General features: G+C 43.2%; 1 protein-coding gene across 1 annotated transcript; it reads right to left on the reverse strand.

Annotated features, from left to right (window-relative positions):
- Window positions 1-508: 508 nt before the first annotated feature.
- On the reverse strand, window positions 509-18,450 carry letm2 (leucine zipper-EF-hand containing transmembrane protein 2). Its single transcript, XM_085787365.1, has 11 exons — window positions 18,199-18,450; window positions 16,677-16,745; window positions 12,241-12,781; window positions 10,297-10,440; window positions 9,123-9,266; window positions 7,433-7,636; window positions 5,548-5,667; window positions 4,796-4,915; window positions 3,849-3,947; window positions 2,924-2,992; window positions 509-2,338 (listed from the first exon to the last, which is right to left on the reverse strand). The coding sequence occupies exons 2-11, from the start codon at window positions 16,721-16,723 to the stop codon at window positions 2,282-2,284; spliced, it is 1,545 nt and encodes a 514-aa protein (XP_085643491.1). The 5' UTR covers window positions 16,724-16,745; window positions 18,199-18,450; the 3' UTR covers window positions 509-2,281.
- Between the last annotated feature and the right edge of the window lie 931 nt (window positions 18,451-19,381).

Here is a 19,381-nt window from a genome sequence, read left to right on the forward strand (position 1 = left end):
TGACAGTTAACTTAAAACTCAATATGATGCCAAAGAACGACAAGAAAACAGGTCCAAGAGGTGACAGAAGAAAGTGATGCAGGATGAGACGGGACAAATGTGGAGCGGAGGATGCAGAGGAAAGCATCCCGTCCAAAAACCCAGCTGGAAATGTTTCACAGCTTCTTGAGTCCAAGTGGCAAAGCAGAAAACAACAAGCCATTATTTCATGTCTGTGCAATCTTTTAATCTTGCAGTACACAGTACCAGTCATCACATGGGTTCATTCAGGAGATCTAGGAGATCAACTTAACAACACTGAAACGGGTTGTTAAAGAGCAACTTAACACCTGCTCCAAGTCTGTTTCTGGAGACGTCCAGGTGCCTGTGACATCACTGTGACATCGTCCATCGTCCTAATGAGCCTGATCTACAACGAATTTCAATAAGCATCTGAACCAGGAAATGCAAATGAAAGCATATCTGTATAGAACATTAGCTATGTCAGGAACAATAACTACATTTTTCCAGCTGTGTTAAGTCACTCTTTAAAAAGCACCATTTGTTTCTAAAGACAACTACAATAAATTCTGCGTAAATCAGTTCACATCAACTCTGAAGTTTTGGGTAAATCTCTGGATTTTTTCTTTAAATATTGCAGCAGAGCAAACAAATTGAATCGATAAAGCACTACTCTTTTTTAAATCCATTTTTTCTTTTGCTTTTGCTTAACAAATGTAGATCTGACTGAAAATGTGATTTTCTATCAGCATCAACAGTGATGACCGGTGAGAACCATAGTCGTCTAGACTTGGATGATACCTGGGTCCAATGGGAGGGAGAAGGAGACATTCCACTGAAGAGAAAAAGAAGCTACTGGGCAATAAACTGAGGTGAATTCTCTCACATAAACACATACAACAGAGAAAATCTCTTCTCTTTGATGAAAAATGCAAACAAGAACCCTATCGCCCTTTAACCTTAGGCACATATGTAAAACCAATAATATAAATCTTCATTAGCAATCAATCTGCTTAAAAAAATATCCTTTCATTTTATGGCATCGAGGTGCCTATGGATAAATAGCAATGAGGAAAAACTGTTGAAGTCAAACTTTTCTTCCAGCTGCAATTACATACTGTACGTGACGACAATGCTGAGCGTTTACAGGGGGATGAGAAGGTTACAGAACACACACAGGACGCAGCTATGCAGTCAACCTTCCAATAACATTTAGCGGGGTCGTATACGGTATTATCATTAGAGCTTAATAAAGGGGGACAATAGGGCGAATCAGTCATAATGCTACACATTTACCTCTTTTAGAGCCACAATTGCAAAAATAACATTAATCTCATTTGTGGCTTCTCACATTAATAATATATCTAATGGATAACAGCCAGAATGTTCTCCTTTTAGAGCTTAACATCATAGTGTTAAAACACAATACATACAGTGTATATGCAAATAAAGTCTGGGTTGTATTTTATACAGATTGTCCATTCAGGAGTGACCACTCTCTTAACATTACAGTCTTCATGAACTTGTCACAGCAGCAGGAGGCTGGTCTACGTCACTCTGCTCCGCCCACTCACCACCTGACACTCACTGAACCTTTCTGCGTTTTATTCAAACGCGGGCTCAGTTTATGCCACGTTTTGGTGTTGGTGTCCACCTGGACACATCGGGGAGGCCCGTCTCACTGAGCAAAGATGAAGGAGGGACAGAGACGGAACCAAAAGGTTCAGCAGATAAAACCAACAACTTCTCTCTCAGCCTGAACGGGGGTTTAAAAGGTAAGCAAATAAAACAAAAGTAAAACTGCTGAGAGACATTAAGCCTTTGCATAGCAAACTGTACAAAGCTGCTGCTGTATTGTGAGAGATGAAAATATACAAGATATTTACACATTTACAGGAGGAGGAGGAGACTGTCTAGACTGCAGGGGGGACACCATCAAACAGACAGCTGACCAGGGTCGGTCATGGGCGGTTTGGGTGTCACGTCTCGGACATTAGGTCAAAGCAACCACACCATCAACGGGCTGCTGGCCCGGTGAGGTGCGAGTCTGCTGGTTCCAGCTCTAACGGAAGGTTGTGGTAAACGGAGTGCACAAGAACAACAGTGGAGCAGCGAGGGAGGGAGGGAGGGGCGCTGCTGCTGAGACGGAGGCGGAGGGGCAGCACCTTTCCTGGATGTTAACGGCCTGAGGAGGGAACAGGGCTCCCCCCTCTTCCCCCCTCCTCCCCCCCAGCTCAGTGTGACTTCATCTCCTCTCCAGTCCAGAGGCTCCTGCTCCTCTTCACACGCCGTTGGCACTCATCTTGCTCTTCTGGCTCACCTCGGTTGCTGCTTTAGCCTGTGGATGAGGTCACACAACTGTGGTTTAAACACACATATCTGACATCTCATAGCCAGCATACAATGTGACAGTATCTCACAAACACCACAGAATATAATGACTTCTGAAGTGTCGCTTACACTTTGTAAATATGGAACCAGGGTATATCAAAGTAAAGCAGGTAAAGCTGCCCACCCCCACCACTCCTAATGATACTAAAATTAATCTCACTCTGGGGTTTGAGTGTGCTTTAATGTTGTGTCCTGTCTCTTTAAATTAGCAGTTAGTTTAAAAAAACTAAATCTCTTAGAAGTGTGTGTGTCTGTGACAGGTTTATGTGACGGCTATTTTTAAACCTTCACACAGATTAAGTTGCAGGACAACTTCCAGGCAGTCTCCACTCTGCCTGGAAGTTTCTGTACTGTATATGAGTGTTACTGTCAGACTGAATTCTTCTTCAGACCAACTGAACGTCAGAATCTGAACATTGTTTATCCCTGAGAGCAGCTGCTGTCCACTCTGAGATTAACATGTCATGTGAGAAAGATCAAACTGCAGCAGGCCTAACTGGATTACAAAACCAAGTAACAATAGGCGACTCACCTGAAGGACTTCAGCAGGTGTCAGAGGTTTGTCCAAGACAACAGGAGCCTTGTCTCTCATCTCCTCCACCTACAACACAGAGTTAAAACCAGATCAGATGGAGGGCTCCTTGAGGGTTTTATTGTTCTTCTGGGCCATAAGAAACATTCATATAGAAATATTAATATCTCTTAATATCGTCTTCCCCTGAAATAACATAAAAAACAGTTTCCAATGAAATTGTTTAGAGAATTCTACAGAGCAAGAAAAACTAAATATCAAATATTCTGATTCGGACACTTTTTCTTTTCAAGCAAAAAAAAGAAAAAACTCCAGAAATTCACTTCTTAAAACTGAGCATTTAATCATTCTCTTAGTTCTAACCTTAACCATTCTGAAAGCTCCACATGGCTGTAACAGGTGTTTTATAGAACAGATTTCTTCAGATTAAATCAATGGAAATGATCATTAGTAAATAAATACATTTTCCTGTGGAAGTGGTAAAATTCTTGCTCGAGTTAGACACAAACTCATTCTCTCTATCTGCAGGATAAATGTGGAGCTACTAGTAGCAGCTGGTTAGTGGTGATTGCTTTAGGAATTTGCCAAGTCCAGATGTCACAGTTTAGTTCTGTTTTATGATTTGCTCTGGTGCTCAATGGTAAAAATATATTCTGCTTAAAAAAAACAAAAATGCTGGACTAACTGGACTGGACTACTGGACTAAAACAGTGAGGACCAGTGAGTGAAAAATCACAGTAGATTTCATATCCTCCTACATGTAGCCTGTATGAGCGTCTGAATCCAGTTTGATAAGTTCATGTGTTTCTGCAGAATCTATTCTTAACTTCAGAGCTGACCCACTTTCCTCTCCGCCATCAATACAGTTACATCTTATCTCATGCTGCTGTGTGTTTTGTTGCTGTGTTTCCACGAGTGCACTGACCGGCCTGTCCTTGATGATGAGAGCAGGGTCTGCCAACATGTCAGTGCTGACCGGCGCTGTGTTTGCACCTGGATTCTCCACTGGGGGAGGAGGAGCCTTCTGCAAAGACATCAACAAACATCTGGTCAGTAGAATGCCAATCACAAAGTGTTTTGTACTGAGCTGTGTTGACACTGTGTGACGTGTCATAGACCAGACCGTTAATCAATTCCTGAAAATAATCACCACTAACAAACATGATTAACAGTTTAAACATTAACCAATAACAAGAACTTTGACCGATTAATACGATCAGTAAATATGGCGTCTGTGAAAAGTCACCGCGGTAACGCAGTGAGGAGGAATGGAGCGTTACACTGATGCTGCATTCACGTGCAGTCGGGCAGACGGCCGTCGGTAACAAACCAGGTGTCATTTTAGTCACAGAAGTCAAGAGAAAGCCGGTAAAACGTGGGTCAGGTAAACAATACGACATCGCCATGACAACATATTGTCACGTGCATTGTTTTGCCTCGTGCTGACGGACCACTTGTTTACATAGAGGCTTGTTTATGCCGTTACGTGCAGCGGCTGTTGTCCGTCTGCTGTCTGCCCAATTTCAGGTGAATGCAGCATGAAAAATACGATTGAGCTGCTTGCGATTTACAACCGCACCGCTAGATGGGAGTAATTCCTACACAATGTACCTTTAACAAACATCGGTTGTCATTCAGGAAAAAAAATTCAAAATGTGCATCCCTAAGACACAGAGCCAGACATCATACATAGTTATGAAACAGCTCTGAATAAGGAGAACAAACACTGAATGTACTCAACACCAGTGGCCTGCATACCAGCTATGGAGCAGCTGGAATGTTAAACTGGCTACGACGCTCTCTAATCTGTACATGAGCCACTGTGCAGCGGTGGGACCTGTAAGATGTTAAGTAGATTGTAAAAGTCCAAACCTCTAGTTTTGGAACTGGTGGGATGACGGGGGGTTTGGGTTTGAGGTCGGTCAGGTACATGGCTCTGGAGAGGAGCAGCAGCGATGGAGGAACGTTCTCCTTCAGGTGAAGGTCCAGCCACTGGACAGAGGAGAACATAATTTATTCATTAACAAGACATAACAGCTTCACCTCTTTAACTCAACGCATGTTGCACCGTGTCTTCTCCAAATGATGGTGCAAACACTAAGACTTCTAGATTTATTTAATATTGCATTTGTTTATACAACATGTTCAATTTGAGATCAGTTTAACCACACAAAGAAATTTAGTACCTGATTTACAGTTAAACTATGATGGAAGGAAACTGGGACAATATCATCTCATATTTTCAGCACTCTCCTGCTGTATATAATTATAATTCCTCATATAACTGGACAGTGGGCAGTCAATGTATAAACCTATCAAATATAGTTCATTAATTTAAAGTTGTTTTAGCTGCAATTAGCGAGAGAAAAGATATCTCAATATCTCCTAAAGCTCATTCATAGGGAACAGAATCCAGTGCTTTTTCCACACCTAAAGATGTGCATACACTCTTCTGTTAGAAAACAAACATGATTTTATTCTAATTTTATGTAGAATGATTGTTCCTCCCTTTCAGTTTAGCACAGACTTAGGTTGCTTAATACAAGGAAGCTAATCAAATCCACTGCAGTGCGTGAAGGGGGTTTAGTTAGTGTTGAGCAGCATGCTGTCCTTCAGTGGCTCACCTGCTGCATCTGCACACGGAGCTGATCTGTGGTCAGACCCAGAGACCTCATCCCACGACTACGACATGCTGCCTGTAGCTCTGACACGCTCATGGCGGGCACGCCCTCTGCGGCGATCATCTGTGAAGGAGTTAGGAGACGCAAGTTTAAGAGTGCTGCAGATCAAGAGGGATTGGAACAAGTCAAAATTTAAACTCAGTTATTCTTAATACCATCCACCATTTGTGAGACTTTATGGAGCAGTTACCTATCCATGAATGTATGATGAATTCAAGAATGTATTTACTTGAATAATGTAATTAACTTCATTCATCTTTTAAAACCAACTCCAAGAGGTTAAAATTGATCAATAAAAACAACAGAAAAGAGTTTTGATTGACAAGCTGATCAAGTTAAGGTGCAGTGACCAATCACATCTTTCAGCCACTTCCTGACTGTAGAATGCCTGGTCACACTAAAGGCCCTTTCACACCTGGGACGTGATGAATAAATGATACGAAATTGTGAAATATTCGATGGTGAACCAAAGTTTCGCTTTGCGTCGGGTGGTTCTTCTCTTCCACATTGTGCCTTAAATCTGTTTAACACAACTACTCGTTAATTATCCTTCACGTATTCAACATCTGCTGTGCTGGTTACATGCTGTCATTCCAACATTCCGAAATAACGCTATTCCGACATGCCATCGTTCCACCATTCCGACAAGGCTTTCAATATAAGGAAATGTGCCTTACTCAACAGGTGACTGCCTCCTACTTCTGGACTCTATCTATCTGGCCTGTCTAGCCTCTACATGCTCTTTTTTACGCAACTTAACCAACTCCTTTCTTCATTACCTAAGCCCAACCAGAGCAAAATGTTTTGGGGAAAAAATATGCTATTAAAGGAATTGTCGCAAAGGCAGGATGTTTAAAAAATTTTTAAAAAAATACCGTCATTCTGACCATAGGAGGCAAAAATTGTCGGAATGATGGGACATTTGATAGAAAATGAAAAGTTGCCATTTAGACAATTAGAGGCCTATGTCGGACTGGTGGGATGGCAGAATGGCGGCTGCTCCCCTGCTGTGCCACTGTCGTCTTGTTACCAACTTTACTATATCAACACAGCAGCTCACTGTCTGATCAATATCGGATCACTGTCTGATCAATATCGGATCACTGTCTGATCAATATCTGATCACTGTCTGATTGATCACTGTCTGATCAATATCTGATCACTGTCCTTCATTTCGTTGTCTTGTTTGACAAGGGACACAAACTTTACAAAGACAAGGTGATGAACATGGACTGTGTATAAAAAGAGACGGTGAGAAGGAGGTGAGAGCAAAGACAGTATTGCTGTTTCTAAACCGTCTTTGGTGAGAGACACAGGTTGTTTACATTGTTGTCATGGTGATGTGACGTACCTCCATTTCACGCTACATGACTGGTTGATACGTTTATTCACCGAGCGAAAGCTCAGAAAAATTGACCTCACTACAGAAAAAAATTATGTCACATTTTTACCACGTAACATTCACGGCCGGTGAGAAAAGGACTTGTGATGAAAACAAATATTGATGCGCAAATTATTCGCAGGAAAAATATGTCTCCGGTGTGAAAGGGCCTTAAGGGAGTTGAACAGTCACAGATGAGACACTAATAGAAGAGAGAGGTGTGACACACCTCTTCATGCTAATGTGCCATTTATTGCTCAGTAAGGTTTTTTGAATCTGGGATAAATTGGATTAAATGACTGACCACAGGAAGCTAGGAAGTGTAATGTGGTAAAGTATTCAACAGCAGGGACATCACAAAACTGATCTGCCTGGGAAAACAGCTGTAAAAACAATACTACAGAATGAGATGGTGTGATATCTCCTAGTTTATGGCCTGTGTCTCACCTCGTCGTCTGATTTGATGGTCCTGAGCTGCATCATCAGCTGAAAACGCAGCAAGTTGTTGGTGCCGATGGGCTGCAGCTCCAGCAGTTTGCACAGAGCCACCAGCTGGGGGCGCTCCAGGTGCTCCAGCGTCAGCTCGTCCTCAAACAGCTTGGAAAAGCGGACGATGTCCTTGGTGGTGGGCTGCTCTCCTGTCCCCCGGACCTGAGGAGACAGCACAACCATCACTGAACACCGCCACACCGCGTCAGGAGGTCTGAGTCTTCTCTTTGGCCCTCATTTATCAAACTTGCGCAGGATCTGGTGTAGATTCTGGTGTAAATATCAGTGTAAGCCAAGTGTCACGTGTGATTTACTAAAAGTGTGTACGCTGCTGATTTCTGCGTAGAACCGGCGTGGTGGTGATAAATCCGGCGGCTGAAAACGAGCGTCACTTAAATGTCACGCCCCGATATATTCCTGCTTTAGAGGCGTCGCCCTGCCCCTTTTACGACATGGAGACACGGAAGACGGCCAAGAAGAGGGACTTTACTGACATTACCGCGCTGAACAGGGAGAGGGCGGCAACATTAAATATCTGGACATTGATAGATTGATAGTTTTTGTGATTAAGCGTCATCCCGGTGGATGGAGGCTGCAGACGCACGTGTCACCGACCACGTCAGGAAACCCAGCGATCTCATGAAATGCTGCTGCAGTTTACTAAACACAAGTGATTGAGGAGAAATCATAGGCATATTACTGCTGCGAACGCGACTTTATGACCATCAGCACCGCTGGCATGGTTCGGCTGATGGAGGGATGTGAAACACTGGCTCGATGTCCCGCTGACAGGTCCCGGTGACGGGGAAAAAAAAAAAAAAAAACACTCCGCCGCGGAGATCAGCTGGACCTGGACAGGTAGCGGAGCCCCCCCCCCCTCCGGTGTCCGGCAGAGAGGGAGACTGAGGAGCCGTCCGGTCATGCTCTGGTGCTGCAGATGTTGGAAGTTTGTGTGTGTGATCTACAGTAACAGGTCTGTCAGTCATTGACTGTTTGTGTTTACACAGCTGATTAACGAGCATCTGTCACGTCCTGGTTTTTAATTCATCTCAGTTGCTCAAAATAAAAGTCGAGTTAAATTTTCAACACAGACTTGGTGGTATCGTTTCTCTTTTTTTTGGCTACTTTTTAACTTTTTATCAATATAAACAACAACAACAACATGTGGTCCACATCGCTGCGTTATTAGACTATGGTTTAATAATCATTGTGATACAGCAGCACTCGTTTCTGCATGTTCTACGCTGGTTCCAAATGTGCGTACACCTGGTCAGAGCTGGCGTGAGATTTGTGCGTACCGTACGCTCACGTTCAGATTGATAAATGCCGATCCTTGCGGTGAATTTGGTGTACACCCATTTTTTTGGTGTACGCAAGTTTCATAAATGAGGGCCTTTGTGAGGAGCACAGCAGGATTAACCCCCACAGGGGCCCCGGGACAAAAACAGGGTCCTGGCCCGCCGCCCTACTGACCCCCACTACACAGGGTCGTTTCATTGTTTCCCAGACAACCAAGCAGGACTCAAAAGCTGAAATACTCAGCAGTCGTTCCATTGGGAGACTGACAGTATGTAAATCTGGACTGGACTGAATAACATGTTTAACGGAGCTGCCTCTGACTTTTTGGACACAGGATGTAAAGCGTTACCTTCTGAACGAATGTGGAGAAGCGCTGCGTCTCGTCCTCCGTCTGAGCTTTAGCCTTATTCCTTCGCGCCATCTCGGCGATGGTCTCCTGGAGAAACTTGGCCAGTTCCAGCTTGGCAGCCAGACCCTTCTTCTGCTTCTCCTCCTGCATCAAGGAGACAGGGTTCGTTTAGAAACCACTATTATACCACTATATTATCTTCCCTCTATATTCTCTATGTTTCAGGATTACAGAGCTGAGACATCTTATTGTAGTAGATGGATATTTTTGGACACAGCTGTTGGCTCAGTGGTCAAGCACAGAAAGCTGTGGACAATATGAGACAGCTGCACATAATGAAAATATAAAAACAGCACTGTAATTAAATCTGCTGTTCATGTGTTTTCCATGTTCATGTTTACTGATGTTTTCCTTCATGTTTTTGTTGTTTCTCTCAGCCACAAAATATTGGTTTTGACTTTATTCAAAGCACAATGACTTGCTGGCAACTTTTAACTAAAACTCCTTTACCTTCAATGAAGATTTCAATGAAGATTTTTGCGCTTTAATGAATAAGGACTGTGTTTATTCCCAATGAAAAAGCAAACAGATCAAAACCTGGACAGTAAAGTCCAGTTTGTTTTGTTTGTGTTGGTTCTCTCTGGTATCCTGCCATGTTTCTGCACAGCTCTGTGATCTGTAATTCCAACATGCCGAGTTTCGTTTTCTTCAGTCTTCAGTGGCATTTTTTCAGAGGCCGGACACCTCTGTGCCGTCCAGGAGCACGAGAGCATATCTGAGAGTCAGTCAGCCGTGCTCCAGTACAGCCAGGGAACATCACATTTAACAAGCCAAGTGCACCGATTACAGAAAACCTGCTGCTTTCCCTCAAAGTTAACAAGAAGAAAGGCCTCTTATTGGTTTATTACAATCACAGAAACAACGGGCCAATCAGAAAGCAGGTTTGTAAAAGATTAGGTCCAGTGTGTGTGAGGCATTTTGTGTATGTTATGGCACAGCTCCCACAGTTAATTGCCCAGATTAGATAGTCAGCTGCTTGCACAGCCAGGGGTTCTTAGTACAGCAGCCACAGCCATATCTGACCGCTTACATAATGTCGACGAACCCCTGCTGCAGGTCAGCAGACGGCAGGGTGTGTGTGTCTGTGTGTGTCTGTGTGTACATGTCCACATGCCTTTTTGGACTCTGTCTCGAAGGTGGAGGGCAACATCTCTGGGAAGAGTTTCAGAAAGACGGGAAGCAGGAACTCCATGAAGGGAACGATGATGAACACCATGAAGGGCACCAGGCGGAAGAGGTCAGCACAGGTCCTCATCAGCTGCAACACAAAGAGAGACAGGGCTAATGCAAAATGGGCCAGTATCGTTATGGCTGTCAACCAAAGTGCACTGACGCTCTGCCAGCCCTGTTCTAAAATAGCTCAAATATAGTTTTGTAATGGCATGTGCACAGCGTGAGCCTGAGAGCGTGCATGCTCCGGCTGGAACACATGCACATCCGTCAGTCAGCGACAGCGACACATACACCGTGTTCTTTTTCAATCATCTACTGGCGTCTTTCTCTACATGAAGTTCAAAGAAAGTCCATCTGAAACATGGACACATGGGTTTAAGAGAGAGCTCGCAGTCTCAGATAATACATTTAATTTCTTAACATTTGTGTTTTCTGAACACAACCAAGAGCAGCTCAGCTGACCACATCATCTGAGTGCTGTCACAACTTGTTTAAAGGCCGACTGACAGCGTCTGAGACTGGAACTACTGGAACTTTCACTTGAGGAGTTTCAATCAATATCAGCTGAAAAATGTTGGCAGAGTCAGCTTTTTTTTTTCTCTCAATCTACATAAATATAAGCTAAAAAAAACCCAAAAGCATGATGGCTCTGCTCTCTGCTTATCTTCTTATCACAACGTAATGTCATCACTTAAAACTCTCAAATACGGATACAGGCCTCAAACACTCAAAATCTACTGAGCACTTTATGCAGTTCTGTGCAGTTGTACGACACCTTCAAAGTGCTGCTGTTAGTGGAAAACAATGTTTTCAAGTCAAATACAACAAAAAGTCTTCTGCTATCAAGTGAAAAGACAGCTGTACAGCTGTAACTCATCCAGATGCATAACTGATGCACACCTATTACCTATAACAGGATTAAAAGTTTTAATATTATCAGTGAGACAACACAGACACAAAACTCTATTTTCTTATACGTGCTACTAGGCTTTTTCAAATCTGACTAATCCGGGGGAGAGTGACAGCCATAACCCACAGAGGCCTGTTGAACCAACGGAGCCACTCCTGGCTGCATACCTGCTCTGGCACACATTTGTTACGACCTGGGGAACATCCAGTACACTTCCATATTGACATTTAAATGTGTGAACTGTTCACAAGGAGCCCTTAAGACATAAAAGGCAGAGTGATAAGGAGCAGGATAAGGACAGAAAGCTGATAACTGGGAATGAACCAGACAGACATGCTGCAGTGACCTGAGGGCAATGCATCGCAAAAAAAAAACACATAAAAACACACTGCAAACGGGGAAATGCTATGTATCTAAATTGTAATGTGGATTTAACCAAGAATACATTTACTTTCAGGTCATTTTCCATTAAAAACAAGCAGATTTAATTGATTACCCAAAGAAAAGCATTTTTTGTGTAAATGATCTAGACTGAGATTTACTGAATATATTCTATAGCTTCATAAGTTGACTTAACTACATTTTTGTAGTAAAATATCCTTCACAGAAAAGCCTTTAATGTTACCTAAATACTGTATGTTAAAAGCACGACTATAAAGCTGTAACTAACTAAATGTTTCGATGAATCATTAAAATATATAAAATGCTCATAACTGATGTCTACATGTCAAGGCTTTCTTAGTCTGAGCTGGAGGAAGTTGGCTGCTGCGATGATCTTCTCATTGGCCGGAACGAGCCACACGGTGGAAGACCCGCCTCCTGTTGCAGTTTTAAAGTTTTATCTATCAAGCTGGGCCCATCGTGTCTCATGTCTGCAGTTGGGTCTGGGTTTCCCTCTATGTCTATATGCACTTGATTCTCATCTGAATGTTTTCTACATCCCTGTGCCTGTTATATATATTGAACTGTTCTTACCCTTCTCCTCTCCCTGCGTGTGAGCAGTTGTCCGTGCAGCAGCCTCCACACCATCCTGCCTGCGATGTTAATGTCGATGCCAAGTAATCGGAAGCCATTGTAATAATGCTTGAGCTCATCCACAATCCTGAGATACAGAGACTTTTTCACGACTGCCCTCTCCTGCGTGGGAGGGACAGAGGCCGCTGTGGAGGCGGAGGCCGCTGGAGTGGGACCTGATGCTGGTTGAGACTGGGTCGCAGTGGTCACGGGGTCCTTTTTAGCTCCTGTAGGAGTAGCATCCTGGGGAGGGGCCGACGAGGCCTTTGCGTCCTCATGCTTTATGTCCTGGAGCCAAACACCTGAGCTGTGCAGAGAGCGGGCGAGCAGGACGGAGCAGGGGCAGCGGCTGAGGGCGTGGCCCCGGTAACAGTTGGGGGAGCTGTAGCGGGAGTGCCTGAGTGGGAACGAGGACAAGACGTGGCGAGGAGGGTCTATGTGGAGATAGGCTTTGGAAGACAGAGAGGAGCAGCTGTGCCTCTTGGACAACAAATATGATCCCCTGTTGACAGCAACAAGAAAAACTGGTTAGTAATTACATAATAATACATGGAGGAACCTTCTTACCCAAAAAAAAGGCTCTGTGTGATGAACTAATTACCTGATTAACAATGCATGAAAAGGTTCGTTCAAGCATTCCATGGGTCACATTAAGCAATTAATCAGACCAAAACTTAACAGTCAACAATCTGGTAATTTACTTGTTTAAAGCAGAAGTAAGCGATATTTTTGTGTTAATATAAGTCTTAAATAGTTATATCTTCCGACAGCAATCACTTACATAGAGGCTAGGTTTACACGAAGACGGTGTGAACAGAAGACGCAAAAGTGGCGTCGCGTCTTCACTTTTTATTTCGCGTCTACACGAGCGTTCTCGGGAGGAAATCTGTGTGCATACGGAGACGCAAAAGTGTGTACAAATCCATTGCTAATGCACGCCAGACCACTAGGTGGTGCTGTCACAAACGCCGCAATGCGTAAGCGCATGCGTAGAACCTTCCTTCTTTTCGTCACTGTGCCGGGAAATCAGAAAAGGAAAACATGGCTACAGCTAACAACAGCACGACCTCCAGTGTGATATTGCTTTTATACAACAGTGCTACGTGCGCATTTTAGAACAGTAATAAACTACAAGAGATTATGATTTGTTTGTTTATTTAATCATTTATTTGGCTCCGCCAACAGAAATAGTTCCGCAACTGGAAGGGAGACAAGGCTGTTGCCAGGCAACACATAAACATTTCATACTAGCTTGCTACTAGCTACAAGCTTTTCCACCGAGCTGCTTCAGTGCTGGTTCTGGTTCTGAGCCCGTGTCTGATCAGCACCGGAGCAACAGGACCAGCGTGAAGACAGACAGAGACGTTATCGATACCGTATTACATTTGTTTATCTGCTATGTAATCATTATAAACACAGTTGAAGCTAAGTAGCTGAGCTACGTGGCTAACAACAGCTAAAGCTAATATCAAAACACATCGCCGTCAAAACGTAGTTGCCCCGCGGCGATTTTTTTCCAGCCGGGTTTAGTAGAGATTTATCTCCAATTAGACGGACCAGGTCAGGTCCAGGTTTTAATGTTCAGGTCCGTTTCTAACTGTAGTAGCAGCAGAGAGATGGGGCAGCTCCTGTATGGGGAGCCTGGCTCTGACTTAGCTCCATTATAGCTTAGCTTCTGTCCACTGCTGAACAGCGGAGTGATAACGACCGTAAAAGGTTGCAGTGCTGTTATACTGTATATCAGCACTCATGGAACGTCTCTTGTCCAATCAAATTGCTCGGTTGGGACCTGTCGGAACTAACTGTTGTATAATTGTAGTTATTGCGGCCAAAGTAGCCTGCAGGTCTGAAGGGTGGATGTAATCCGACATGTTTGTTTGTATCGTGACGTCAACACGCCGACTTGACGTGAGCAGAACAGCAGATCTGAGCCAGTTTTGCGTCTTGGCCTGTTTAGGCGGAGACGCTGCGCTGGAGCGTATTCAACTTTTCCACTTTCAGGGGTGGTTTGAGATTTTTGCGTCTTCAAGCCCCAAAAACGCCGTCACCATATAAACGAAAGGCACTTCCGATAAAATATTTTATCGTCTTTACTCGCAAGCGTCTTCGTGTAAACGGCCCCAGAGTGTTTGGACCGAAACACGGGTCTCTCAGTCACTCTGCTCTGCTCTGAGCCGAGGAGAAAACTTTTCTTGTATCCTACAGGTTTTATCCAATGAGGAGAGAGAACGGCATGCAGGGCTGTGTGTGCAGCCAAGGGATGCGCCTGAATGTGGTGACGTAGGGACGAGGGCCAATAGATCCATGACGAGGACGGGGGCTGCTAACTCCATCGGCTGACAAGACGTTATGGTGCGTTCAAGGCAACCCGTAACTCGTGTTTTTCCGACCTGTGAAGTCGTACCAGTTCGATCTGGTACAAGTTCACGGGTCGGGAAGTTACGAGTGGCCGTTATAGTGCACTTTCACAGGCAACAGGTCGGAAAAACACGAGTGGGTTGCCTGGAACGCTACAAGGTCGGAAGTCGTGAGTTGAATCTGTAATTTAAGGTTTCAAAAGCCTGCCTGGAACGCAGCATTAGCCAAAACGACCGGATCGCTTACTTCTGCTTTAAGACGTGTTTTTGAACATAACTTTAAAATATTCTGCCACTGAGATCTGTCCACTGCTTCAAAATCTTTAGAAACCGAATCTTTCCAATTACATTTTGGGCTGCTGGTTGGACAAAACAACACAATTAAAAGGTGTCATCTTGCTCAGATCACTTTTGATAAGATGTTCCCACCACAACCAAAAGTGAATCTGTCTATCAAACACTCTCCTTGTTATCTGTAGGTTAGGAGGAGGTTAGGAGGTTAGGCCACTTTGAGAAAAACTACCTGTTCTTCTGTTATGTCACATGTTCCTCACGAGTCTCTGTTGCTTTAATGATGATCTGATTATCTAAGGAGGTCAAGAACCATATGACAGGAAGCACATGGAGATGCTCAGCATTAAATACACTAACAACAAGGATACAGGGCATGAAAACAAGACTGATGTCCTGATGCTAAATTAAATATATCCCTGTAAAACAAATGTTTTCCAACAAACATGTTCAATGCGTAAGCCTTTCTAATCCTGCATTGTGTACATCTCTGTTAAGTACCTAGAGGTCTTTTTCTTTCCTTCCCTCATTTACATGTGTGGCCCCCTCATTTGAACAGCAACAAAGAAGGCCCAGAGCGCTGCCTGAGGTCATAGACTACCAGTAACGCTTGACACAATGTAAATATACACCAAGGGTGGGCCACAATATCAGTATGTCTCAGCCTAGTAAACTCAATATATACTTACAATGCTAATACAGACAGGAATACAGTAAGCTAATAGCTGGTATACAGGCATACACATCTTCATTGAATATTTACAGCTCTGTTCCTCAGCCATGTACGACTGAGTTAACACTGTAAACAGTAACTATTGTAAAGCTTTATGTTCTCAGGCCACTCAATCTGCAAAATATCTTTCAAGCTTTGAAGAAATCCAAAATGTACTGTGAAACCCCAAAGTCCTCCCATGTTCCGAAGGAAGGAAAAGCAATGAAGGTTTGTTTAAAGCTTTATTACGGCATCACAACAGGTGAATCTCTACCAGAGCTCCATCTTGGCCTGCTCCATTGCCCTACATGTTCTGTTACTACTTACATAACACCAGCTGCATGTTGTAAAACCGGATGACTCCATCAAAATCTTGTTTCAGTGCAAAGATTTAGACACTTCTCCCCAACTTACTAACAAAAACATGTCCACCTGTATTCTGGCACTAAATTACAGAGGATCCCTTGCATAGTCTGCCTTTAATTCACCATTCACCACGACCGAAACGTTTAAAAACTGCTGTCTAGAATTTACATTTATGATCTAAAAGCAATCTTCCAAATACAAATCTAATGTCTTTTCAGCAGAAACCATGGGAATTCAGAAAAAAACAGACATCTGCTAATTTAAATGAGCTTCCTAGTCCTTTCACTGTATTTGCATTTGAATTCCAGTCAGGCAGCCCAGTCTTTCTGATTCTGCATCATCAGAAGAAACCACAGTTGTTGTGTGTGTACCTTGTGTGTGTGTGTGTGTGTGTGTGACTCAACTCAAGTCATGGGATACACTGAGAAGGTTGCACTGCAGCAGACACTATGTAAACAGAGACAGCCTGTGTTTTTGACTCCCCTCCAATGAGCACAGACTGCTTTCAAGAGTTTGTAAATACTGTCAGTGAACAAGATGAAGAGAACAACTTGTGCACTAGTTTGTGGACCTGGTAACTTCAATAGGATCAGTTACTGGGACAGCTGTGTAGACAGAGCTGCTTGCTTTTGAGTGGACAAGTGTAACGCGCGCTGCTGCTGCTAGCTTACCTTGATCTGGTGACTGCAAAGAGCACCTGGTGACTAAACACCGCCATTGCCGGGGAAGATTACAGTGTTCTGTTGAAGCACACATGGAGAGAGGAGGAGGAGGAGGAGGAGAAGGGGGAGGGAGGGAGAGAGAGAGCATAGGTGTCTGATTACAGCTCATAGCTACAGGCTAACTGGAAAAATACAAAAAGCACAGCTACACCAGGTCCATACCATATGCAGTGGGTTGGCCCACGCTGAATGACATAACATTATAGAACTCTCTCATGATCACACCAGGCCACTGTATTTTGTATTATTGTATGTTTTAACCCAGGCTGACATAATCCCATTTACTCTCATCATGCTCCGGAGAGCAGTTTGAAGACTGATTCATCAAATCCTAAATTAAGCCATGGTGGAACATGACACACTTATTTTAAAATAATATCAGAAAGTCAATGCATTGACACTTTAATTAATCATTAAGTCTTCAGTAAACGTGGTCGGCCTATATCAGTGTCATGGTGTGAGCTTCTCCTCAATGCACATGTAACAGATGGGAGTAACAGTCATATACCAGCAACAAACACGTTTAGTCACACAAACACTAAAATTACATAAACCGGTTTTCAGCATTGACTTTTTGAAGGTTATATTTGAAGGTTGTCAAATTAAATGACATCAATCAATTAAATTTGATAATAATCTAATGTTGTCGTTCAGTTTATATATTTTCATGCAAAATATTACAAACTACATTAGAATAAGATATTTTTAAGTGATTTAAAAAAAATAATCTAGTCCTAATAGGTGGGTAATTATCATATAAAGTACATCAACACACTAAAATAATTTCTCAGTAACCTGTATCGATTTAATATTCTTACATGATAAAGCTACGATGGGCTGCCGTTTACATCTGTTACTAGCGTTTGTGTGGCACAACACAAATGACAACATGCTGCAGGTTCAGATTTAGCTATCAGGATTTCTAATCCGACAGTTCAGGTGGGTTTTATTTTATAAATTAAAAGTGCTTCAAAAAGACTTGAAATATGCAGACATGTCAGTCTGTCAATCTACGAGTTATCCACGTGTGGTGAATGCTCATTATTATGTAACAACATCATGGCCATAAAGCTTATCTGCTCCGTGTAGCCTATCTGTTCAATAACACTGAAACAATCAACCCGCTTCCCAAATCAATAGTGGGAATTTAGAAATGCGTAAACAGTGCTGCCAGTAAATAGAGCAGGGCTACTTTAAATGGACGTAACATGATGCTAAACACGGGACGAAATCCGCATCATTTCGGTAATTTTCCACTAACGAAGGCTAGCCGTGTAACTTCCCGAATGTAATATTCAAATAGTCTCAAATTAGAGGTCAAAACGTGTAGAAATATTACTGCTGTCCAAAAAAAAAGAACCTTACTCGGATCAAATTAGCATCGAGCTAGCAGCGCCACTGGGGTAGCAGGTCAGCCTGCTAGCGTAGCCGGCTACTCCGAAGCTAGCCAGTGAAATGGCAGCGCACTCACCTCCAGTGTCAAGGACCGAGCTATGGCTGCCGCTGCCGACTGGGCGTTGTAAGGCTTCTCGGTGAAACGTAAATACTGTAATCCATCCACAACAGTCGGTCGATGTAAACGGGAGCAACGACAGTAACGGCCGGTGTGGTGACAAACCCATTTAGGGTGGGTTTATCGTATTGAGCCGGTTCTTGAGACGTCGTCCTGAGGCTAGTGCTCGTCCGCTGGTGTGTGTGTGCAGCCTTCGCAGGTAGCTGCACTGAGGAGTCGCACTGCGCATGCGCGGGTGTTGTCTATGTACCCACCAAAGATCGTCTATTTTTACACAGATCAAATACTCGGTGGCCAAACCGGCGTCCCACCTCCCGCTCAGTAAAAGCGTGCATAACTCAACGTATTCACCTTCTGAATTTTACTGTTGTTTTTTTCCTCAGATCTTCTTGCATCATTATGAATTTCCATCCACAGCCTCTGTGTTTGGTGACTCGCCATAGGCCTATTCTAAATTTAAAAGTCACAGAGCCCATTTGAAAGACACAAAATGACCACAAACCAAAACAACCACAATGTCACAACAATAATACAAATGGGTGGTTTACTTCATATCATTTGGGTTGCATAATTTGATTGCAAGATTGTTATAAATTAGTAGGCTAGGTGTGTTATAAATTAGTATCAGTAGATAACAGTTACCGTTATCAGTACAGTAGCTACATACACTGGTAGCCTGGTATTTTGCAGCGGATTCTGTTTCATTTAAATTCGAACAAAATTGCCATTAATCATGCTGCTCTTGCCTTAGTTAGGGAGTTTTTATCAGATTACATGTACAAAGTCATATTTACTAAGATTTTATTTTATGGGAATAGGCACAGCTCCACTACTTCCTATGTTTTAATATTTAGCTAGCTCTCACAGATACAAATCGAGTGGAAAATGCTACCTAAAATACATTTGGGAGAAATTACTTTTTTTTTAAAATTTTGATGCTATCTGCAAAATTAGACCTTAAACTCTTGTAATGGGGGTTAAAATCCCAGTGGATATTTGACATTACCGCCCCTGCTGTCTGCTGTTTACAACAACTATGGTATGAGAAAATAGAGACGGAGTGAGAGGTTTATTTACTTCTGCCTCCTCTCAGCCAAAGATCAGGCGAGGAGGCGTATTAAACTTAAATCCGACTGTGGTG

Source organism: Trachurus japonicus, chromosome 9, assembly GCF_045865225.1.
Source record: "Trachurus japonicus isolate A0001 chromosome 9, Traja_1.0".
NCBI classification, from domain to species: domain Eukaryota; kingdom Metazoa; phylum Chordata; class Actinopteri; order Carangiformes; family Carangidae; genus Trachurus; species Trachurus japonicus.